The 24,936-nt window shown below is 52.4% G+C and overlaps 1 protein-coding gene across 3 annotated transcripts; it reads left to right on the top strand.

The window, feature by feature from the left end:
* Window positions 1-1,800: 1,800 nt before the first annotated feature.
* On the top strand, window positions 1,801-24,725 carry Nbl1 (NBL1, DAN family BMP antagonist). 3 transcript variants are annotated; one of them, XM_076863289.2, is made up of 4 exons: window positions 1,801-1,918; window positions 21,615-21,803; window positions 21,893-22,004; window positions 23,253-24,725. In XM_076863289.2, the coding sequence occupies exons 2-4, from the start codon at window positions 21,637-21,639 to the stop codon at window positions 23,514-23,516; spliced, it is 543 nt and encodes a 180-aa protein (XP_076719404.2). In that variant the 5' UTR covers window positions 1,801-1,918; window positions 21,615-21,636; the 3' UTR covers window positions 23,517-24,725. The 3 variants fall into 3 exon arrangements, with proteins under 3 accessions (XP_076719404.2, XP_076719402.2, XP_076719405.2); XM_076863287.2 differs by lacking the exon at window positions 1,801-1,918 and adding an exon at window positions 13,408-13,585; XM_076863290.2 differs by lacking the exon at window positions 1,801-1,918 and adding an exon at window positions 14,281-14,301.
* The last annotated feature ends 211 nt before the right edge of the window (window positions 24,726-24,936 follow it).

The following is a 24,936-nucleotide window of genomic DNA, read 5'->3' as shown; positions in this document are numbered from 1 at the left end:
TATAATTTGGCCCAGAACAATATGTATTTTGAACTCATTTAGGTGAATGACTTTGGCATTCCAAGTACCCACTAGGGGAGTCTTTATCAGGAGCGTTGCCTTCTGCAGAAGTGTGCCTTTGTTCTGAGACATGGCCTTCAACACACTCTGCTGAGCTGTCTCCTTTAGTGAGTGTCATTCTCTCTTGCCCATTTCAAAAGACCCAAGAATGCAGTCTTGAAATCCTGTTCATAGGAAATGTAGAGATTGGGGGAACGAAGATGACTATGTAGTTTTGCTTTTAGTTTTCCCAAACCTCACTGTTTACATTTTTTTTTATGTAACCAAGCCATAATTGCATTTTACTTGTCATGGTTCAATCTGATTGTATTGTTGGATGGACTATTTTTGAACCTGTCCAAATAAACTCTGCAAAATCTTTCCACAAAGATGTACTCCATGGGGCTGGGACAGCCTTCATCCCAAACGGTCCCGAGACACATGGTTTCCCGTTGCATGCTTTCTAATTGCATAAATGCAAAAGGGTGGAAGGGAGAAAGTGGAAATTCTAAGTACCAAAAGGAATGTTAAGTTTAGAATAATAAGCTCATCTGGAAGCCATCACCACTTTTTCTTTTAAGTGTGCTGCAGTGAGTACCACTTGGCCTCAGACACCAAAGCATTGTGTTGGGTTGCACATGGACCTGGGCAGGAGCAGGGAAGACGTCCCATGTTCAGTGAGCAGGCTCTGGGTGAACAAGTATGGGTCAGTGGTAACTTATAGCAGCAAAGGGCCTGAAGGAGGAGGATGGAGGGGTGGAGACAGAGGCAGGCTATGAAGCTGGGAGATTAAGAGTTGGGATTAGACCCTGGATCTAAGTGTCTACTCCATTGCTTACTTGCTGGGTGGCCTGGGGGAGGTTCCTAATCTCTTCCAATTTAAGATTCTTCATCTGAATAGAAGAGATAAATTCCTACACTATATTGTCATTGAGGGTGAAATATATGTGTTAACGTAGGTGTTATAAAAAAGATTATAGAAGTTTAAGGGGCATGGCTCAGTGGTAGAGCACTTGCCTAGCATGTGTGAGGCCCGAGATTCAATCCCCAGCACTGCCATAAATAGATAGATAGATCGATAGATCCCCAGCACTGCCATAAATAGGTAGATAAATAGATAGATAGATAGATAGAGGTTGTTATTTGAATCAAAATCGAGTGCCTAGTATTAATGGTAGGTATTTGGGGTTCTTTCAGAACACAGGGCATAATGCTTATAGAGAGTTGACTCTTGGGATTGAAATCAGCAAGATCTGTGGAAGAAAATGAGCATCTCAGTGGTCCAGCAAACCTAAGTTGTTGAAAAACACTGCATCTTCCTTGATGAGTTTTAGTGCCATTTATTTTCACTCTACCCCATTGAGATGCATATGAGCATCTCCTTCTGAAATGCCATCCTAGCTTTTTAAAAAATCAGACTTATTTGCTGAGCACATGGGCTTGGTGCTCAGACTTAGGAGAGGAAGGAGATGGTGGGGGCGGGTGAATAGGAACCAAGAGCTCCTCAAGGAGGTTTGGCTGGTAGGAAACATGACTTAGTGAGTGTGCGCACTCAGGATGATTGGCTGGGATTTTTCGATCCTCTTTGGGGTTCAGAGCCAGAAGGGTAATATTAGGGGGATGAGGTTTCAAGGTGGGGGCAGGTGTAAGTCTTCAATAGGGAAGGGATTGGGGCTCGAAAAAATAGCTCATTATCCACTGTCAAGTCACTTTTCTCTATTCTAGGACTAGGCCTTATGAACGAACCAGCACAACATATTTTGTTTACCTCAAATATATAATAACAATTCTGAGCTAATTACTGTCCTAAGATTTTACGTACATCATAGTGAAGAAAGAGAATTTGGAAGGATAAAGTAACTTGCTCAAGGACAAGCAGGTAAGTGGTAATGCAGGTGGAGTTCATGTTCTGATTCCAGAGTCCAGACTTACCCATGCTCTGTGCTAGTCAAAAGTTAAACTGTTTAAACCTAGAATGGTCGATATGAAGTGGCTTGATTGAGTTAAAACTTGATTTGGCACACTTAAGCTAGTTGAAATTGATAAGGGCCAGTTGAAATTGATAAGGATAATTTGAAATCATCTATGTTTTTTAAAAAGTATTAATTTTGCCCAGAGTTGCACACCTTTAATCCCAGTGACTTGGGAAACTGAGCAGGAGGATCTCAAGACTTGGCAACTTAGTGAGACATGTCTTAACATTTAAAAATGGACCAAGGGGCTAGTGATGTAAAGCTCAGTGGGTTGAGTGCTTGCCTCACATGCACAAGGCCCTGGGTTCAGTCCCCAGCACCATTAAAAAGAAAAAAAAAATGGTGGGGGAGACTGTGAGTATACCCAGTGATAGAGTACAGCTGGGTTCAATTCCTAGTATTGCAAATAGTAATAATAATTCCTGTGTGTGTTAATTAGAAACACATTTTTTTTCTTTTGATAGTCCTGGAGATGGAACCCAGGGGCACTCTATCACTGAACTACATCTCCAGTCCTTTTTATTTTTTATTTTGAGACTGAGTCTCACTAAGTTGCCATAGTTGACCTCAAAATTTCAATCCTCCAGCCTCAGCCTCCTGAGTCTTTAAATTAGAAGCATGTACTATCATGTTAGATTCAGAAATACAATTATTGATCAGCTTCTAGTCAGTGTTACAGGTGAGTATTGCTTAATCCTTGCAAAGGTAATAAAGTATTATGACATTTCATTGATCTATTCATCTTAAAAATATATACTTTAAAATTAGAATCTTTTTGAGACTCTTTACAAATTATAAAATGCATCCTTCACTAGGTACCCCTGCTGGGTACAGTGATCCCAGCCACTAAGGCAGCTAAGGCAGGAAGATTGAAAATTAGAAGCCAACTTCAGCAACTTAGTGAGATATTGCCTAAAAATAAAAAGGACTGGGGATGTAGCTCAGTAGTAAAGCACCCCTGGGTTCATTGCCCAGTACCCCCCAAAAAGAACCCCCTTTTATCATGTATACTGCTAATGTTTACTATCTTAATATTTTAAAGAGGTGAATTTTTTGTAGCTTTTGATTTTTTTTTAATTGAGCATATTTTATTTGTTTATTTTTATGTGGTGCTGAGGAACAAACCCAACATGTAGCATTTGATTTTTGACACAATTTTATATGTAAACAAAATTTTCTGTAAAAAAAAAAAAAGTGAAAATAAATCCCAGATACTCAGGAGGCTGAAGCAGGAGGATTGCAGATTCAAGGTCAACCTGGGCAATTTTGTGAGAACCCATCTCAAAATAAAATTTTTTAAAAAGAGGAAGGATGAGGGCTGTAGTTCAGAGATACAGCATTTATCTAGCATGAGTGAGGCTCTGGACAATCCTCAGTCCTTCAGAGAAAAAAAAGGCAAAGTGAATTAATACAAGAAGCTCCTTTCTCCCTTTTACCCATGGTCTTCCATTGTTCACACTTTATTTTTTTCTTCATCCTGTGGTGTGTGTGTGTGCACAGTACTTTTGGAGGAAGCCAGAGACAGACATGCTTATTTGTCCCAGAGTTTCCATGTATGTGATCTAAGAACGAGGTGTTCACAGTACAATGATTGAACTCAGGAAATTAACACAGCTGTGGTGGTGCCATCTAATCCACTGTATAGCTGCTAATTTTGTGAACTGTTGAAGTAATACATTGTCCACTTATTTCCCCCAGTCCTGGACCATGCGTTGAACCTAGATGTTGAGTCTCTTTCTTTAATCCTGAACAGTTCATCAGCGATTCTTTTTCTGTCCTTGACAATCTTTGCCAGTTATTTTGTAGACTGTTTCTTAGGTTTTCGGTTTGGGTTTGTCTGATGTTTCCTCGTGATTAGATCCAGGCTTTGACACTCTGGCAGAGCTGGTGATGTGTCCTTTCAGTGCATGATATCACGAGGCACCCGACATCCATTTGTCCCGGTATTAGTGATGTTCATCTTGGTCACTTGGTAAAAGTGGTAATTGCCTGGTGTCTCCACTGTAAATTCATGATTTTTCTTCTTATAATTAATAACTATGGGGAGAAACTGTAAATATCTCATCCCTTAAACTATCATTAGCTTAGCATCCACAAATGACTTTGTAAACTTTTTTTTTTTTTTTTTTTTTTTAAAGAGAGAGGGAGGGAGAGAGAGAAAGAGAGAATTTTTAATATTTATTTTTTAGTTATCGGCAGACACAACATCTTTGTTTGTATGTGGTGCTGAGGATCGAACCCGGGCCGCACGCATGCCAGACGAGCGCGCTACCACTTGAGCCACATCCCCAGCCCGACTTTGTAAACTTATTACTCCTTATTACCTGGCATTCCATGAAGAAGAACTTTCCTTCCTCTCCCTTTTATCTTCCATTTATTTATTTCAGCATGGACTCACAGATTCTCCTTGCATTCAATTACCCAGTGCTATTAGTGTTTTGTTTTTAAATATTTTTTAGTTGTCAATGAGTCTTTTAATTTTATTTATTTATATGCAGTGCTGAGGATTGAACCAAGAGCCTCACATGTGCCAGCAAGTGCTCTACCACTGAGCCACAACCCCAGCCCCACTATTAGTGTTTATCACTCTCATTGTCCAGATTGGTCCAACAGGGACTCTTTCAAATTAGCGCCTGCATCCTTTTGACATACCCACTCCATTTTTTGAAGATATTTCACTTTTTTTTTTTTTTTTTGGTACCAGGATTGAACTTAACCACTGAGCCATGTCTCCAGCCCTTTTTTATATTTTATTTAGAGACAGGGTCTCACAGAGTTGCTAAGTGCCTCACTAATCTGCTGAGGCTGGCTTTGAACTTGCGATCCTCCTGCCTCTCCTGAGTTGCTGAGATTAGAGGTGCGTGCCACCACACCTGGCAATATTCCACATTCACATGTTGCCTACCCCAATCTTGGAATAGCCAATTCTCCAAGGAGTCCTGGTTCCTTTGAGTGGAGAATGGAAGTTAGAAACCAAGATGTCCAGGTGCACCCTTTACTCTTGGTTCATCATTGCCCGGATGCCAATAGCTTTTTTGGCCTCTCAGTACACAGAGCTAGGAGACATGTATGCATGTCTGTGACCGTCAGTTCATACTACTATCTTAAGTCCCAAACTGAAGGAGCTGTGAGGTTGGCGTGGTGGTAGAGCCCGTGCTTAGCACAAGGCCCCAGGTTCCATCCCAGTACTGCAGAAAGTAGAAAAACCCCTGAAGACTAGTCTGGCCTTCCCCATATTTGTAACTCCCTTATCTAATAATGAGAAACCTGGTCCCAGGGATCAATGTTTTAAAGCGCTGCACTTGTAGATTAGGTCTAGTTGGCTTTGTATGTATGTGAGTGTAGGACAGTGTGCGATCCCTGGTCTCTCCGCCTCTATCTGCAGATGTCCTCCTGTTTCTGTCATTCCTCACCCTCCCCTTTCCTGCTGCTCTATCTCTTGATGTGATTAAAACCCAAAGTACATTTTCATCATGTTTATGGCATGGTTTTACCCTTACTGTTTCAGCTAGGTGGTTGAGTTTAACATTTTCTATATTTTCAAATTTCCTAATTTAACCTGATTTTTCAGCGGGTGGCCCTGACCACTTCTGTGGGTCAGTGACTTTCGGTCAGAAGAAAGGCTTCCCCTGGTCCTTGCTCCACAGCACGCTCTGCTCTCATCCCAGCTTCCCCAGCGCACTGTGTAAAGTCACTCCATCCCCCATCCCCCACCCCCCACCTCCTTGTGAGATGGTGGTAATGATCCCTGTCCCTTCAGCTGTACTCTGTCATTGAGGAGAGTAAAATCACCAGCTAACTAGTATTATTTAATATTGTAATCAATTATGTAATACATTATGATCAAAAGAACAGTTCCCCATCTAAAATTGGAGGTATATCAACTGTGATTTCACATTTCAGACTCTATACCAGAAAAATAAGTGGTCCACTTGCTCTTCTTGCTAGGGTTGACTTCATGCATAAAACACAGGTACTACTTGGTTTTCCAAAAGTCTTCTTGCTGAGAAATATGGCGGTGATGATAGATCTCGCCTTAATCCATTTAGACATCCCTGGGAGGTTGTGCAGAAGGTAAAGTATAGAATATATCAACCAATAGCCAGGTCTCTTCAGGGTTCTTGACTCCAAGTAGCCTCCCAGCCTGAAGCTCCCCTTCCTACCAGTCTTAACCCTGTCTTAGGCATGCTGTTTTTGATTCAGGAAATTTCAGAAGAACCCCAATAGGCACAGAATCCAGGGTCATATTTCTTAACCTGGCATTCTAAGCCCTCACATCCTCCTCCTATCTCTACTTCCTACCATGTGGAATAGGGTAGGATGAAAACAGGCTGCACAGCTAGAGTTTATGGGATTTTTGTTTTATTTCACATAGGGTCTCCTAAATTGCCCAGGCTGTCCTCAAACTTGTGATCCACCTGTGTCAGCCTCCTGAATAGCTGGGATTATAGGCATGTGCCATTGTGTCTAGAAAGGGCAGAGATTTTTTATCAGTTTTGTTAGTTGCCGTATCCTAGCATCAGAACAGAGCCTGGAGCAGAGTAGGCACTCAGATATTTGCTGAGTAACCAAATATTGTCATATTCACTCTATTTATTTTTTAGTTATTAACTCTATTTCAATCAAACTAGTTGTAACACTTTCTTAGGGGTGATAGATACTTTCAGAGAAAGAAGTTTCATCTCATAAGCCAGATGTACATACCCCTTGGAGGTGACTGTCCAGGGGAGCAGTGTTAGCAAGGATTCTGAGGCTTTTCTTGGCCAGCCAAGTGTTATGTTCATGGTGACTGCTGTGGTGGTGTTATGGAAGTCTTAGGGCCACATATTTGTCAAATACAAATCATTTTTTTCAGGTCTTCTTTCTTAGCATGGACTGCTTTTCTGATTTGCCCATGCTCTGCTCAAACCCTACCTCCTCTAGCCAGCCCATTCTAGTCCCCAGGGATTGTTCTGTGTTAGTCATACTTTGGTCTCTATGACAAAGATCCTTGACAAGAACAACTTGGAGGAGTAAAAGTTTATTTGGGGTTCATGGTTTCAGAGGTTCAGTCCATGAGTGACCAACTCCATTGGCCTAACCCAAGATAAGGCAGAACATCATGCAAAAGGATGTAGTAGAGGGAAGCTGCTCACCTACTGACAGCCAGAAGGCAGAGAGAGAGAGAGAGAGAGAGAGAGAGAGAGAGAGAGAGAGAGAGAGAGGAGGGGCGGGGGGGAAGCCAGGGACATGACATAGTCCAAGAGTACACCCCCAGTGACCTACTTCCTTCAGCCACTCCCACCTGCCTATAGTTACAACCAGAGAGTCTATTCAAATTATTAACCCATCAAATGAATTAATCATCTGAAAAGGTTATAACTTTCATAATCTAATCTAATCATCTCCTAACATTCCTGGATTGTCCCATGAGCTTTTCCAGGCGTGAAACATCCAAACCATAACAGCTCCCTTCTCTGAACTCCTCAGCCCTCATGGCTGGGCAGCTTCCCGGGCAATGAACTTTCTGGGCAATGACTTTCCCATTATTGTGTGCCTGTCCTTTTCCCCTGGATGGCAGCTCTTATGTCTTGTCTTATCTCTAGTAACTTGCAATGTGCTGGACACTTAGTAGCCCTCCAAAAAAGTTTGTTTTCATTAAAACTTTTTTTTTTTTTTTTAAGAGAGAGAGAGGGGAGAGAGAGAGAATTTTTTAATATTTATTTTTTAGTTATAGGCAGACACAACATCTTTGTTTGTATGTGGTGCTGAGGATCGAACCCGGGCCACACGCATGCCAGGCGAGCGCGCTACCACTTGAGCCACATCCCCAGCCCTCATTAAAACTTCTTAAGAGGCAATTAACTCAAGACAGCTTGAGACTGTAGATACTCGAGAAGCTCCTGGGATCCATGGAGAAGGTGACCATCGTAAGCACGAAGCAAGGCCTTGTCAGCTTCTTCATCAGCTAGAATCCTCAACGCTCTTGCCCTTCATGTGAACCCCATGTTCCCCACATGTCCCCATGCCTCTCAGATCAAACTCTTCAGAGAGAGAATTTGATTGGCACAACCTGGGTCATGTGTCCATTCTGCTCCAGATCCCATTGTCCAGGAGGACAGGTTCATGGAGAGCAAGCCTGGCGCTGGGTGCGTTCTGGTGCAGGTCCTAGAGGCCATTCTCTGGCCATTCTTTTGTGCCCTCTTTTTCTTCAACTCCCATGTTCCTGAAAAGGGAATTATTTTCCCCAGTAAATTTGGAGTACAGAAACCTTAAGATTAAAAAAAAAAAAAAAAAAAGAAGCCATTCTGCAGGTTATTAAATATATACAGAAGGATCAACTAATTCTTGAGAAAGGAGAAAAATTCTTCTCCCACTCGCTGTGTCTGTGTGGGGGCCACTGGAAGCTGAGGAATGGAAGGAAGAAATGGGAGGAAAACAAACCTGGAGAAGAGACATCATAAAAGAGCTGTTTTGTCCAATTTCTGGCCTGAGTGGTTCAGAGGAGAACTGAGTATTGCCCACAGGAGGGGTAGGGAGAGCAATTGGGTTTTGTTTTTGTTTTTTGTGGTGCTGAAGATTGAACCCAGGGCCTAGTGCATGCGAGGCAAGCACTCGACCAACTGAGCTATATTCCCAGCCCTAGGGAGGGCAGTTGGGAGAAAGAGGCAAAGAAGTGTCTGGCAGAGTGAGTGGCTGAGCAGGGGGCTTATCTCTTGTGGCCCTTGGCACCGGCCCCTGGTAGTTGGGCCACATTTCTGGAAATACCAGGATGTTCATTTTTGCAGAGAAGGAAATAGCCATAACTCCCCACCCCCACTGCCTCTTAGAAGTGCAAAATAGATGATTATTGGAGTCCCATGGACTTGGACTTACACCTTCACTCCAGAAACCCTAGAATTGAGCTCTCACTTCTGCCCTCTTCTCTCCCCTCACCTCCAGGGTGCTTAGCATTTGGTCTCCTCCTGATCCTTTGTTCCCACCCCACCTACAAAGGGCATTTAAAATTTTCCCAAGGGACCTCATACCTGCTCTCCAATCCAGGCCAAGGCCTCCCTTCCCACACCCCTAGCAGCCCTTGGGAGGGCAGAGTCCATTAGTGCATGGCCATCTTCTCCTCCTGAGGCTACCATGGAGCCCCTGAGACCATTGACAGCAGGGTCAATGATCTGAGAGCCTCCAGCCCAGGACAATGGGCTGTCAGAGCATCTGGCTGTGGTCCTGGATCTCTACTATTTGCTGAGTGAACTTGGGCAAATCTTTCTCCTCGGTGGGAAAGGATAAGACAACACCTCCTGAGAGGGGAGCCCTTGCACTGTGCTTCCTGTGCACAGCTCAGCGAGTTCTCACAGTCATGTGGGGATGGGGACCGCTGAAATCTCTATTTTACAGACTTAGGAAGTGCATTACTTGAGCAAGAGGAGAACACTTTGTGCTAAAGCCTGGATTTGATTCAGGGGAGCCGACTCCTCACTTTTCCTTTGCTATGCACAGAAGCCTCCCTAAAATACCTTTCATTTTATGACCCCCCCACCCCCCGTGCTGTTTTCCAGGAATTGTGCTGAGCACTTTGCATCTATTTATCTCCTGAAATCCTCATTCCTCCTCATCACCTTCTCACCTTAAATGTCACCTCTTAGAGATGTTTTCTGAGACTTCTGGATAAATCCCTCCCTCCCCCATCGCATCATCCATTCTGGGCTAGTTCTCTTACAATGCTTTGATTTTGTGAAATTCATCCATCAGTTTCCTTGCTACACTCTCTGCCCCTCTGTTCTTAGGTTTTGGTTCTATAGAATATATCTTTTGTGTGTGTGTTGCTGAGGATGGAACCCATGGACTAGTGCTAGTCAAGCAATTTACCTCTGAGCTTCATCCCCCAGCCCTTTGTATTATTTTGAGACAGTGTCTTGATAAGTTACTGAGGCAGGCCTCCTACTTGTGATCCTCCTGCCTCAGCCTCCTGAATAGCTGGGATTATAGGTGTGCACCACCACAATCCATGAACAAATTCCTTGAAGGCTGGAACCTCATTGGCCTAGTCCATTGCTATGTCCCCACCTCTGTGACTGTCTGGAACACAGTAGGCACAATGAATATTTGTTAGATAAATGAACGATTCCTGACTTTGACCCTAGGGAGCAGGTACCAGTACTGGATCAGGAAACCAAGAGGCAAAATGAAACCCATTTGCACTGAGTCCCATAGTTGGTGGGTGATGTCAGGAAGAGGCAAAGCAAGCAAGGAGGTGCCCACAGGAACCTCCCACCTCAAGTGCAGACTCTTGTCTTCATCTTGAAGATTGTGGGGGACCTTGGGCCTGGAAGGAAGGTCCTCTGCTTGTTTTCACTCTTTCTCTTGCAAGAGTGCAGAGGCTTGGACCCCTGTTGAGCCCAGACTGACAGGATTAGAGGAAACAGCTGGCCCGAGCCTGTGCCCTGCGGGAGGGAGCTCACATTCCCGGGACTCAGGGAGGGAGCAGCTCCCTGCAGCCCAGTCACATTCCAGGTCGGTCATTTTCCTGAGCCCCAGATGTTTGCTAATGAGCTGGGGAGAGGGGCTTTCAGCCCTCAGCCCCAGCTCTGGGCCCCACGTTACCTCGGCCCCGGAGAGGCTGGCCCTGGGCCAGCAGGCTCTGGCTGTGGGCCCATGCTCTGTGCCAGCCAGGCCTGTCAGGGCAGCTGGAGCAGCGCTGCCAACCAGGTGCATCTCCTGGAGCTTGGAGATTCTGACTTGACAGGTTCTGCCTTCCCGCTGGGCCCCATTACCCTGGGCCCACTGCATCCTCACTTGAAGCCTGATGGGAGGGGCAGGAGGCAGCCAAGAGGGTGTGGTGGGCACAGGAGCCTGGGCTGTGGGTTCAAGTCCAGACTCTGTCAATCACCAGCCATGTGGTCTTGAGCACGTAACTACATTTTTGGTGACTTGATATTTCTGATCTGTACAATGGGAACAGTGATGGGACTGTGGTAAGGATTCCACGAGATATAGCAATATAGTGCCTAGCCTAATACCTGGCTTAAAGTGGTAGCTATCTATAGATAATATTAACATGCCCCCTTCTGAGCTCCCTGTCCACATTACCGTCCTCCTCCAGTCTTTGCCAGATAGGCGTGACTTAACTCCAAACCCCATGTCCTTGAGTAGGTGGTTGGTCCTGGATTAGGTGGTGGTTGGCATTCTTCTAGAACCTCCCTGTGTTTGAGAGGGGTGGGCTGCATTGTCAAGGGTGCTGACTGCGATTCCAGCCTCCTGCCCATAGACCTGGTGTGATCCAATTAGCCTCCTGCAGTGAGGGAGTGGGTTCTTCCAAATTGTAGACCTTCACATTAAAAATGTTCCTGAGCAGTTACTGCATCCAATGCAGTGAGGCTGGTTTCTGTAGTGCATTGTTATCCAAGAGACATTAACTGGTATCCTACTGTATGAGTTTATTTATTTACTTATTTTGCAGTGCTGGGACTTGAACCCAGAGCCTCACATATGCTAGACAAGTGCTCTATCATTGATCTACACCCCCGGCCCTTTTTTACTTTTTATTTTATTTTTTCGTGGGAGGGGTAGGGTACCCAGGATTGAATTCAGGGGCATTTAACCACTGAGCCACATCCTCAGCCTTACCTTTTTGGAATTTATTTAGAGTCAGGATCAAACTGAGTTCTTTAGTGCCTCGCTTTTTGCCTAGGCTGGCTTTGAACTTGTGATCCCCCTGTCTCTGCTTCCCAAACACTGGGATTATAGATATGTGCCACTGCTTGGCTGACTTTTTGTTTTGAAAGAGGGTTTTGCTAAGTTGCCCTGACTGAACTTGAACTTATGATCCTACAACCTCAAGCCTCCCACTGTGTGACTTTAGATGAGCTACTTAACCTCTATCTCTCTAGGCCTTGTTTTTTTTTTGTTTTTGTTTTTGTTTTTGTTTTCATTTATTAAGTGAGGATAACAATATTATCTAATAGATTTATTGTGAAAGTGGAAAGTGCTTAGAAATAGGATGTGCACATGCAGTTATTATAATTGTTATTATAATTATCCTTTGAAAAAGCCAATCTATGGGGGATAATTACTTGATTCAACCAAATATGTTTTACATCTCTTCTGGCCCCTTACACACTGGGGATCCTGAAGCACATGAGCCCTACCTTTGAGGAGCCCAAAGTCTAAGGGAGGAAGAGATGTGCATAGTTATCCTAGAGGGAGATTAGCATGGACAGATGGATCCCATGCTCCAGGATCACACCTGGGAGAGGGAGAACTTAGGGTTACCCAAAGGTCTTGGGAAGGCTTTCCAATGTGGAGTTTGAAGAATGAGTTTACCAGGAGATGAGGGGTGGGGAAAGAAACCCCAGCAGATGGCACAACACAGGCAATAGCAAGGTGGGGTGCTGTGTTTGGAGAGTGCAGACAGGCTGGAGTAGGGCAGGGGCTGCCACAAGGCCACTAGGAGCCACCTAAGATGCTGGGCAACCCTGTAACATTGGATGAGCAGGTGTGGAGTCCATCTGGGAGCTTCCAGCCTAGCTGAGTTAAAAATATGGACATAGGTGACCATAATGTAAAGCAAAATCCCGAAGTCCAACACTGTGAGCTACCATTTTTAGGGAGCAAAGTTATCTTCTCACTCCGTTGGAAGAGATGGGTCCTACCACAATCCACTGCAGTGCCCACCGATTAGATGAATACCCCAGGTGAGGCTGGACCCTGGACCCTGGACCCTGGACCAGGCATCCCCCTCTTCCCCAAGAGCCAGAGAAACGAGTCATTTGAGTCATTTTCTGGCCTTCTGGTTCGGAATAGTCCTTTCTGGGGCTCTCAGCCCCTTCTTGGATGCTTAAGTCAAGTGCCTGGAGCAGATCAGAGGTCATAGAAACAGTATAGACCCGAAACTGGCTGCAAGCCCCGGAGCCGATAGGATGGGCTCACCGCAGGACTGCCGAGTGTGATGGGCTCCCGGTGGCGGGACTCGGTGGGCTGGAGCGCCTGGTTCTCAGAGCAAGAAGAATGCCCGGTTCCCATAAAAAAGGACACCTCCATCTTTGTCACCCCGAGGCCTGGCCCGGCCTGAGAGCCCAGTCTCGGGAAAAGTCAGGCGGAGAGAAGTTGAGGGGCAGAGAAACCCAGGGAGGCGCCTGAGAATCGGCTGGGGCACCCGGTTCGCTGTCGTGTGTCTGCGGCGCCGGCCAGGCGTGCGGGCCGCTGCCCCGAGCCGTCGGGCCGCGCGGAGGTCCGGCCAAGCTCTGGCGGGCGGGCGGGCGGGGAGAGGGGCCGGGGGCCGGGCGGCCGCGGCGCCCCTCCTGCGCGCCTGGAGGGAGCGGCCGCGCTCCCGCCCGCTCTTTCTCGCGCGTCCCTCCCCTCGCTCCCCCGCCCTCGCTCCCTATTTGGAGCCGAGACACCCTGACGTCGGAGCCGCTCCGCTCGCCGCTCCCCCGCACCGCGCGCCCGCCCGGGCCGCAGACGGCGCGCAGCGCAGCCAGCCCTGCCGGCCGCCTCGCCCAGCCTCCCGGGGCGCCCGGGCCTGCGACCCCGCGGCTCACATCTAGCTCCGAGGACCCGCGGGCGCGCCGCGCTCCCTGCCGCCGCCGCCGCCGCGCGCGGTAAGTCCCGCCCGGGCCGGCACTCGGGCGCCCGGCTACCGGAGGCTTCGGCCGTTGCGGCCGCGCCGCGCCCCCGCGCCAGCTGCTCGTCGGACGGCGGCGGACACTGGGGGAGGCGCCGCCACCGAGCCCGGGAACTCACGGGCCGGCCGGGCGACTCCGGCCACCGGCGCCGGGGACGTGGGCGCGGCACGGAGTGGCCGGGGGCACTCCGAGTCCTGAGTTTGTCCCCAGCCGGGCTCGGGATTCCGTTCCTCGGTAGGAGTTTCCGCGGCCCAGAGAGAAAGTGGGAGGAGGATGCGCGGCCGAAGGAGAGCCCGGCGGGTCGCGCGGGCGCCGGGCAGCACCGGGGCTCGGCAGCGGGGCTCGCGCGCCCTGCGGCTCTGCCCGGGCCTCTCCGCGCTGCCTCGAGCCTCTCCGCCCGAGGACCCTCTGGTCCCTTCTGCTCACTCTCGGCTTCTCCCTCCGCATCCGTGTGGCCCTGTTGCTCCGTAGCGCGCTGCATTTCCGCCCCTACGTGCCGGTTCTGCCCCTCGGTCTGTTTCCCCTCCGCCTTCGTTTTCAGTTTCCCTGGGTTTCTGTCTCTGCCTTCATGTCCTCTCCTTTTCTCTGTCCGCGCAGCCCTCTGTGGGAGTCTGCTCAGAATACGCGCCTCCCTGACCCCCACCCTCCGGTTCCTGGTCCCCCAGCGTCGGAGGCTCGGTGGGTCCCCCCAGGTGGGTTCGTGGATAGTTTCCTAGACCTGGTAAAAGACACCAAACCCTCCCGCCTTCCTTCCCCGGGGCCTGGCCTGGGTCGTCCCCTCGGAACTGAGACCGGGGCAGGGAGAGCCAGCCTTTCCCGGGGCTCAGTTCTCCTAAGAATTCCACCCCCGAGAGGCCGTGTGCGCTACAGGATCCTGCTGCCGGCCACCTGCCCCCTGGCCCGCTCCCAGGCCCGGCGATCCTGATCTTTTACAAGCCTCGGGAAAGGGGACAAGCTGCTGACCTTGGTGTGGCCAGAGCCCTTGGTGGGCATCAGGGGAGAAGGACACACTTCCAGACTTTCTGAGGTCCTCACCCAGCGGGAGGCCACCAGTCTGTAACGGGGAGCACCCCCGGAAAACATCCCGTTGGCAGAGAATGGGGGTGGGGAAGTAACTTGTCAACAAGGATCCCCTTGCCCTTTGTTACCGTCTAAACCGCCAGCCTGCTGAGACTCCCCCAGATGCTGGGGCTGCTTGGGCGTGGTTTGCCTTGAGTTGGGGCCAAAGAAGAGGCCAGGCTGGAGCGTTTCCTTGGTGACCCCCACCCCTCTCCACCCACCCCTGCATGCCGGACCTCTCTCCTGGGCCTTGTGTTGGAGGGGTGGACAGGGAAGTAAGTGCTCTTCATTAGCTGGGGATATGGCCTCATCATTTTAAAGTGAAATTTCAGACTGAATTTAGCTCCTTCCCCCGCCACCCGCAACCCCAAGGGTCGCAGGCTGCTGGAGCGGGCAGGGTTGTTGGTGAGGTCTTCGGGGACTTCTGCTGAGCAGATGTGCAGGCCCGGCAGCAGCTTATTAGCATGAATGTGTTTCCGAGGCTGTTTGGGTCTGCAGGAGGAGGGTCTGTGGGTAGGAGGGCTGGTAGCTGGGGTCGGGGGCCAGCAGAGGTAGCCAGGGCTGGAAGGTGGAGCTGCCTGGCAAAGGCAGGTGGGCAGGCCTGGATGGCATGGTCTTGGCCTGTGTGCCTGCCTGCTGGACAGTTGGTCTATGCTCAACCAGCCCCAGCCTCCCCAGCACTGAAGGATGGAAGAAAGCCACCCTGTGGTGAGACTGGGGTCGTGTAATTGGAATCACAGTGGCCTTAAGCAACTCTCCAGAGCCAGATCCTCCCCTAGGGAATCTGCTAAGATAGTCGTTCCCAGGCCATGCTGCCCGGTTCACTAGTGGCAAATGTGAGGCAAATGGCCAGTGACTTTGCCCATGACCATTGGACCATACTGCCTTCAGGCATACAATGAGCGTGGAAACTTTGGCTGAGACAGCCTGGAGGATCCCAGAGAGCTCAGGGATTCCTGCTGGGCTGACCAGGGCTGACGTCTGACTTGAGTGAGGGGCATCACAGGCCCACCGGACCCTGCCTGTTCCCCCCACACACACCCTGCCTGTCCCCCCTCCCAAGCAGCATTTTCAGTTGCACCATCCTAGGAAGTCCCTGTATTCCTTCCAAGACCTGGAGGGCTGCCCCACCCTGCTGATCCCCAAGCCTAGGGCTGGCCACCAGCGCCACACCCTCTGGGCCAGCCGCATGCGCAGCCTGGCACTGGGCAGAGTCTGTTTTCCAAAACTGATCTGGAGGGGGCTGCTCTCTCCAGGGCCTTTCCATTATCAGTGGCTCACTGGGAGAGTCTGCAGGAGAGCTTTGCTCAGCTGCTGCCCTGGCAAGGGGGCAGGTCGGGTGGCACCTGGCAGCTTATAAAACTCTTCACAGCTGTCCTCTCTTTTTAGTTTCACCTCAAGGAGTCCCCTTCATCCAGATGCACCCCCAGATTGAGATATTCTCAGGACCCACTCAGGAGCTGGAAGGAGAGGCAGAGGCCAGGACAGATAAGAGGACCCCTTGGCCACACCAAGGCCAGTAGCTGCCCCCTTTATCAAGGCTTGTATTGTGGGCATTCTCTCTAGAGGGTTCCACATGCACTTCAACTTAATTCTCCTGGCTTCCCTGTGGGTGGGTTTAGCCATGACTCCCACTTTGCAGATGAGGAAACCAAGGCACAGAAAGGTTCAAGTGGCTGAGCTTGAGCGTGTGTGTGTGTGTGTGTGTGTGTGTGTGTGTGTGTGTTGGGGAGTGCAGGTAAAGGAGGAGAGGAGCGGTGGGGAGCACTGGGTTTGAATGAGCCACCACCCGATATGCTTATTGTGTGTATTTCCATGTCACCCGACTGTTGAGTCCACAGGTAGAAGCATCGGGAGCCAGCTGGGGCAGATGTGAGGGAGTTTCCTTCAGGAGCTGAAGTTGCAGGGAGAAGTTGGCCTTTCCACCAGAGATGTGCCCAGTGTGGGCGTGGGCGCGTGGGCGTGTGCATGTGTGTGTGCGTGTGCGTGTGCCTGCACGTGTGCGTGTGTGTGTGCCTGCACGTGTGTGCAGATTGTTAGGAAAGGAAGGGAGACAGGTGAGTAGTCACAGTCTACCCTGGGAATCCTGGTGAGCTGGACCTCAGCTGACCCTGAATAGTCAACTTACCAAAAGAGGAAATGGGGAGGGGGGACTGTTCATCTGTTACACAAAATCACCTCTTTACTACACAAAGGATTGTGTGGTGGGTAGAAGCTGGAGGAGGTGTTCCTTGAAATCTAGGCCCCTCTGCTGCATTTAGGATGCTATTGCAGGCCCTAGGACCCAGGCAGTGGGCTGAGGGGCCCCTGTCCTGGGGAGCTGGGGTGCTGTGGCTCCTGATCTGGCTGGTCCTCGACATCATGTGGGGAACACATGTACAGATGCTTGCGTCACAGCCCAGGCTGGGGGTTCAGACTACCCAGACGGGCCCAGGCCTCTGCGTCTCTGAACATCATCTCGGGGAAGCTGTGGGTGCTGGGAGGTGTGGCTCTCGGGGCCTGCTCTGTTCCTGCTGCCCACCTCCCCCACCCCTGCACCAGCAGCCCTGGTCTTCTGTTTGCTCACTGCCCTCTTCCCCAGGGAGGGAGGTATGATGGCCACTTTCCTGAGCTGTGCCTCATGTCCACAGTGCCGAAACGGGTCAGCCAGTGTCATCCCCTTGGGGGCCTCCTATCTGTGTGGTGGCTGCTCAGAACCAGTGGCAGGAGGCTCCTGAGGAATCAGAAGACTTGGATTTGAGAGGTGGCTGGGTGAGCGCGTGGGCTTGGTCAGACACCCACCTCGGCTAAGGCGCCTCCTTCAGCCCATGCAGCCCTGTGGAGAAGGACGGTCCCTTCCCTTCACCAAGGCCTCAAGGAGCCGGGGTTGGCCATGGCCACTTGCTTATCTGCAGGGAGCCAGGAATGAGATTTGAACTTGGGTATGTGGGGAGCCCCCAGGTCCCAGCCTGGGCAGTGGCTGGACACCAAAGTGCACAGGAGCAAGAGGGCAGCCACAGGGCCCGGGCTTCATCCAGTGGGGGCCCATTCCCTCCATCCTGGGTGCTGCGCCTCGATTCCAATTCCTGTTTCTTGCTTCTCTCTTTGGTGACCTTCATCTGCAAGGGCAGCTGGGGGCCCACCTGGTACTGGCTGGGGCGAAGTCTCAGTTCTGCTTACTGATGGTGTGAGCTCCTGCCAGTCTCAGCTTCTCTGTGCCTCCGTCTCTGGAGTGGGAAGAGGGGCATCTGCCTGTGGGTACTGTAAGGACCAAGTCCCTTGGCTCAGGTGAAAGCCTTGGACCAGTGCCTCACCAGCCCTCTCTGTGAGGTGGCTGTGAGTGCCCTCCCTCGTTTGCATAGGCCATGCCCTCCCCGGGAGCTCCCTCCTTGCCCACCAGTCAGCCCTGTGCAGTGCTCTCTCCATCCACAGTTAAGGACCTCTGTTCCCCTCTCCCTGCCATCTCTGGCTGTCCTTGCTCAAACTGTTTCTCCTTGACCCTGAGCTCCTGTTTTCCCCTGGGCTCTGAGCTCCTGAGTGAGTTGGGGGCTGGGCCCCGCACCCCCTCCTTTTGGCCACCCTGCCTCTCCCTCCATCCTGGAAAGAAAGCTCTTGGTAAGGAAGAGGAGAGCCTCGGAATGGAACCCTAGGGAACAGAATGACCCAGGGAATGACTCGTTTCAGGTGACCTGCCTGGCCCTCCGGGCTCTGAAAAGCCTGGGGCGGTGGCCTGGAAGATCGCAACTCCTCTTCCCGCCCTGGGCACTGGGGAGTCCCATGACTCGCTGCGTGATCTCCAGGGCGGGGAGGAAGAGCTGAGAATCTGGGTGAGGCCGGAGGCTCAGGAAGCAAGGTCTGACTGCTGCTTAAAAAAAGTTGGCTGAGTCCCTGTTGAAAAAACAAAAAAGTATAAACCAACAATAAAACCTGCTAGCAAAAAGCCCACCCACTGATGGGGGCAGCGTGGGCTCTTCCTGGCAGGGCAGGGCAGGGCTGGGCAGGGCAGGGCTGGGCAGGGGGGCAGGAGAGTGGCTGGCAGGAGGTGGGTGTGTCCAGGCTCCCCAGCCTGGGCTCTGGAGCCGCCCCGCTTTCCCATGAGCCCCCTGGGGAAGAGAGCTGGCCTCACTGGTGCCTGCTGAGTGCTGGGTGCTTTCACGGGGTCTTCTCAGTTCTTCTGCAAGGAGCACTCTCTGTTCCCCATTTAGGATGGGAAGGTGGGTTCCCAGAAGTGAACTTTATTTCTGGATGCCATAAGTCCTAGGTGGGAGGTCCGGGATTCCAGCACTGGAGACTGGAGGGCTCACGTCTGGTGGGAGGCAAGGCAGTCTGCTGGAGCTCAGGGCTGTGGCCCAGGGAGGCTGAGGGTGGCCCTAGTACCCTGAGCTGGCCAGGGTATGGCAGGTTGGGTTGCAGCCCCCCTCTGTGGGCATGGCTGACCCTCATGATTAACTCTCTCTCCACTGGGCACTGGAGCAGAAGGAGAAGGGGGTGGATGCCTCAGTGTGCCCCACTTCTCCTCGGTTTCTGCCATACTGATCCTAATGGGCAGTGCCTGATCTCTGGGCCAGTGCCTGTTCCCCAAACTCTCCGTTATTCTGTGCCCTGCAGCCTCAGTCAGCACATGCCCCCGTACAGGCCGTACAGCCCTCCTTCCACCCCAGGTCCTGCAGAGACCCTGGATCTTCCCTGCCCCAGTCGCCTCTGCCTCAGGCTGATACCCTAGAGATGGCAGGGGATCTACTGGGGACCAGGAAGCCTCCTGGAGGCTTGTCACATCGGCTAGGTGGCCAGTTAGGAGCAGGTCCACTCTGTCTTGACTGCGCTGAAAGCCTGTGGATCTTCTGAGCGAGCCGGATACGTGTGGATGAGAGCTGGCGTCCAGGCAGGAGCTCCTTTGGGGTGGGGGCAGACCTTCCCACCTTACCTCCAGCTGCTCTTGTCCCTGCCAGACTGGGGTCAGAGGTCATCTCCCGTGAGCCAGGGCCAATGCAAGGAGAAGGGCAGGAGCAGAGGGGGATGCTGGATGGACAGCAGAGTGCTGTGGAGTGTTGTGCCTGCAGGCCGCCTGTGCGCTACCTTCAAGACCCTGCTCAGCCAGCCCACCCAGATTTCCACTGTGGGGGCAGGCCACCCCCAGCCGTCCCTGGACACTTTACCAAGTACCTGCCTCTGCCAGCCCCACTTGCTTTCTGAAGAAGGAGGGTCCAGGCCAGGGCCCTTCTGAGTGGGATGCCTGGTCCTGAGCCGTCCCCAGCCCTGGGGCTGGGCTTCTGTGGGACATGCCCCTGTCCTCCCATTCAGTCTCATCCAGGACCCTTGAGGACGATCCAAAGACCCGGAGCCCCAGACTGTTTGATTTGGAAGCTTCCCCGTCTGGCTCCGCAGCAGAACCACTCCCTGGAAGCTCTCTGAAGGTGCTGAACCCCAGCCCACCCTAGAGCTGTCACCCCACAGGTCTCCAGGGCATTCTGATGGGTTGGGTTTGGTCACCCCTGGCCTGGGGCAACTCATTTTACAGGTGGAGAAACCGAGGCCTGAGGGTGCAGGCTCACATAGCACGTGTGTACCCTTCTCCGGTGCCCTGTCTAGAGGGTTGGGGACCCACTCAGGCACTGCCCTCCCTTCCAGATTTCTCTGGAATTTCCCATACCTCTCTTTTTGTGTGTGTGTGTGGTGCTGGGGATTGAACCCAGGGCCTTGTGCACGCAAGGCAAGCTCTCTACCAACTGAGCTACATCCCCAGCCTTCCATACCACACTCTCTTTGAGGTGGGGGTAGGGGAGGTTGGGGGGCAGTGGGTGAAGGGTGAAGCCAAGAACATGGGAGGGTGAAGTTGGGGAACTTAATCCTTTAGACACAGACTGTCCTGCAGCGCCATCTTCTGGCAGGCTCTGGTATTGTCTTGGTGTCTGCTCCTTCCTCCTATTTCAGGGGATTAGCAGATGTTCAAACTGGGCTTTGTCTCCTGCTCCACTCAGGGGTTAGGATGGAGCTGGCCGTGACGTTATATGTAGGGCCCTGTGATCTTAAGGCTCAGGAGGGGCATCTGAGAAAGAAATATGTCTGACTGGGGTGGCATAAGAACTCACCGTGACGTGAAGTCCGAGTTTATCTCCCCAGAAGGGATCCTGATGGCTGTGGCAGTGGTGTCCGGGACAATACGTGGTGGGTGGCTGGCCCCTCCAGGGCTGTGTGGACAAGTTTTTCATGTGCTGGGGATCGAATCCAGGGTCTTGCACATGCTAGACACTTGCTCTGCCAATGAGCTACACTCCAGTACCATGGATTTTTCTCCTGCAGGATTCACAGCATAAAAGAGGGGGAGCTCGCTGCTGGACGTGGACTTGAACACTTGGTGTCTTGTTCACCAATTGCAACAATTATTTTTCTTCTCCTTTATTATTCATTCACCTATTTATTATTATTTTTTGGTACAGGGGATTGAATCCAGGGGCACTCTGCCACTGAGCCACATCCCCAGCCCTTTTTTTATTTTTGAGACAGGGTCTCACTAAGTTGACCAGTCTGTCCTTGAACTTGTGATCCTTCTGCCTCAGCCTCCTGAATAGCTGGGATTACAGGCATGTCCACCAGGTTGGGGGCAACTGCCATTCAGCATCTCCACTTTTTAGATGAAGAAACTGAGACACAGAGATAAAAAGTAACTTTCTCAAGTCTACAAAGTAAGTTATAAAAATAACGAACACATATGGAGTGTGAATTGCCTGTGAGGCTCATTTCATAGCTCATTTAATCTTCCTGACACATCTGATGCAGTACAATTTCTGGACGGGTTTTCAAGATTCAGAGAAGAGAAATAACTAGTCCAAGGCTGTACTTGGCTAGTAAGTGGATGAGTGGAAGAACCCAGGGGTCAAATTCGCGGCTCCTGCTTGTTACCACCAAACCCTACTGCCTGGCCTCTGGGCCTTGCTGAGCCTCACCTGCCACCTGTGATCCGTTCCAGGACTCTGGAGGTTGCGGGCACGATGCTGCAGGTCCTGGTGGGGGCTGTCTTCCCTGCCATGCTATTGGCCGCCCCCCCGCCCATCAACAAGCTGGCCCTGTTCCCAGACAAGAGTGCCTGGTGCGAAGCCAAGAACATCACCCAGATTGTGGGCCACAGCGGCTGTGAGGCCAAGTCCATCCAGAACAGGTGCGCCCCAGGGGGCAGCTGGGAGGGGAGGACCGGCTGCCCCCCTTCTCCCCCATGGTGACATGGCACGGTGACCTCTCCTTCCACAGGGCGTGCCTAGGACAGTGCTTCAGCTACAGCGTCCCCAACACCTTCCCGCAGTCCACAGAGTCCCTGGTGCACTGTGACTCCTGCATGCCAGCCCAGTCCATGTGGGAGATTGTGAGTACGGCCCACCCACCCTGCTCGGGCTCTCCCATCCAGCTGGTGGCCACGGTTACCCTGTGCAGGGTGCAGGGTTTGTACTGGGGATGTACCCTGGTTCTTGCCACAGGATGGGCTCACAAGCCTTACACCAACCTGTACACAGGATCTTTCTGAAACCTCATTCTGATGTGCTGAAAAATCTCTGGGGCCTCGCATTGTATAGGCTGAGACCAAAATCTGCCATGCCTTGTAAGACCCTCCCCCCACCCTTCCTTAAGAGCTGGACATTGGATATCAGCCTACCTCCTTTAGTCTCTTCTTACCTGCTCTGCTCCCTTCTACCACAGGGCCTTTGCACATGTTGTCTGAAAACCTCCTCCTCCTCCCCATCCATCCTCCCCCTCCATCCTCCTCCTCCTTTCCCTTCCTTCTTGTTCCTCCCCTCCGGTTAATTTCTATTCATTTTTCCTGCTCTTGGCTTAAGCATCATTTTCCTGGGGCCTCTTTCCAGACCTCTGACTGGGTCAAATCCCTCTTCCATTGCCTCCCAGAGACCTTTGTGCCTCTGCTTTGAGCACCTGTCACATGTGAAGACTCCCCCACCCCCATGTGTGACTGATTGTGGCAAGTCCGTTTCCCTAGTTAGATTCTGATTCCTTGAGGGACCGTGTCTGTCCTTGTGCCCTGAGAGCTGCTTGGGGTAGGTGCTGTATGGAAGGAAGGAGAGAAAAGAAGAGGAAGGAAGGGAGGAAGGGCAATAGGAAGGTGACCACAGGCACAGGCAGGGTACTCGTGGGGTTCCTACAGGGTGAACCTCCTTTGAGGAAGGGAGGTGTGGGCTCAGACCCAGAGGTGTCCAGGAGTTAACTGGCAGAGTTTAGGGCAGGTGGTGGGGGATGGATTCGGCAGGAGCTGTCCAGGCAAGGGCACAGCATGTGCGGGGCCTCTGGAGCAGGTCAGGTAGAGCGTGGACGGGAGTGGGGGTCAGCCAGGGGCAGCCTGAAGACCTTGGGTGGCTGGAGGGTGAGGGTTTTCTCCCAAGGGCTGTGGGAAGCCACATTGGGTTTTCTCCCCAGAGTACCCTGGGGAGTGGGTGGGAAGGGGGCAGGACAGGTGTGAGGAGAAGAGTCAGGTGGCTCCTGCAGGGTCTGGTCCCCAACTGCTGGTGGCCTGCAGACCTAACGGGTGCCGTTGGGGAGGCTTCGGGGTCGTGCTGCTCCGGGCTGCAGGAAATATCCCTTCCTTTCCTCCTGCTCTCTGCAGGTGACCTTGGAGTGCCCCGGCCATGAGGTGGTGCCCAGGGTGGACAAGCTGGTGGAGAAGATCCTGCACTGCAGCTGCCAGGCCTGCGGCAAGGAGCCCAGCCACGAGGGGCTGAGCGTCTATGTGCAGGGCGAGGACGCGCCCGGCGCCCAGCCTGGCTCCCATCCCCACCCGCACCCTCACCCCCATCCCGGTGGGCAGACCCCGGAGCCCGAGGAGCCTCCGGGTGCCCCCCATGCTGAGGAAGAGGGGGCTGAGGACTGAGGCCTCCGCTCGGCTCCCCTCCCAGCCCCCTGTGGAATGCCAGGTCTCAGCCTCCGGGGAAGAGGGAGCGGAGAGGCGGAAGCCCCAGCTTTGGCACTGGACGGACTTGGATTCAGACTTGGACTTGGAATGCTGCCCGTTGCCATGGAGACCTGAAGGGGCGGGGCTGGAGCCATGCTGCACAATTTAATATATTCAAGTGTCAGGGGCAGAAGCAGAGGTCTGCGGGGCTCTTTTTGGAAAGTGTTGGGGCAGGTCTTCCTTTCTGCCTTCTAGTGACGTGCCCTTGGGAAGGGGAGGAATTTGGCTAAGCTGCTGAGGAGGGGGTGAGGCCCTCCGAGATAGCAGGCCCAGGCCAAGGTCCTCAAAGCCCCTGGTGGGGCAGGATCCCCGGGGGTGGGCACGTGTTGCAGCCAGAGCCCTGGGCTGAGCGTGGGGGAGGGGCGGCTGGGCCAGGGAGATGGCTGGCAGAAGCCGGACGCTCCAGCCCCAAAGGTTTCCCCTGAGGCCTGCCCTGCACCCCCATCCCCAGGAAAGCAGCTCTCCCAGGGCCGGAAGTGGCTCCCCCAATGGAGAGGTTTGGGAGTCAGGCCAGGGCAGGCCCCTCCTGACTCGGGGCCCCAGGCTCTCTGGGCCTTGCATGGGCTTCCTTGACTGCCTGGGTGTGGGGAGAAGCGGGGGGCAAAGGAAGACTCTTCCCGGGCCAGGGGGAGGGCAAGCCCCAGGCCACCCCTGAAGAAGACCATCCCTCCCTCCTCTCCCCCAAGTTCTAGGCCCCTCACAAGGCTGATGGGAACCAGCCCTGCCGTCTGGGGGAAGGTCCTTCTAAATATCTGGATGTCCCTCTCCCAGAGGCTTAGAGGAGGCCCTGAGTGGACACTGGCGCCTCTAGGAAACCAGGACAAGGAGGCCTGTGGGCAGCCATGCTGGCCTCACCCTCCAGCTCCAGTCCCGCCCCTCCTCCTCCCAGCTGCACTTTAACCCTAGGGGGGTATGGGACCAAGGGGCGCAGTGGGGGGGGGGTGGAGAAGACCCTCCCAGGCCCCTGAACTGCCTGTGCTGCTCTTGTGTCCGGGCCGCTGCCAGCCCACAACCCCTGCCTGGGGAGCCTGCTCCATGGCTGTCCCTGTCCTGACGAGAGCTTCTAGAGCTTGTAACCAGTAGTGGTCTCCCTATGGACCGACTTACGAATAAATGCCTTCCAGCCTGCGCTCTCTGCCCTGTGCTTCCTCCAGGGGCCCAGGAGAGGGGAGCCCTCGCCCAGCGGCGCAGTGTAGGGTGGTCAGGTCTGCAGGCAGCGCCTGCATCCTGGGACCCGTTCACCCACCTGCCATGTGCCTCCTGGGCCCTGCTCCGCTCCTCCCAGGGCCCACCTCTTCCCTCACGAGTCCATTCTGGCCTTGCCTGTGCCTTGGGTGGG

The sequence above is a fragment of the Callospermophilus lateralis genome, chromosome 7 (assembly GCF_048772815.1).
Source record: "Callospermophilus lateralis isolate mCalLat2 chromosome 7, mCalLat2.hap1, whole genome shotgun sequence".
NCBI lineage: Eukaryota > Metazoa > Chordata > Mammalia > Rodentia > Sciuridae > Callospermophilus > Callospermophilus lateralis.
Note: the sequence above shows the minus strand (reverse complement) of the source record. Positions and strands in the feature narration are given on the sequence as shown.

Coding starts and splice junctions, on each gene's coding strand:
- Nbl1 (XM_076863289.2), top strand. CDS start 21,637: ATGCTGCAGGTCCTGGTGGGGGCTGTCTTCCCTGCCATGCTATTGGCC. Junction 21,804..21,892: donor GCCAAGTCCATCCAGAACAG/GTGCGCCCCAGG, acceptor CTCCTTCCACAG/GGCGTGCCTAGGACAGTGCT. Junction 22,005..23,252: donor CCCAGTCCATGTGGGAGATT/GTGAGTACGGCC, acceptor TGCTCTCTGCAG/GTGACCTTGGAGTGCCCCGG.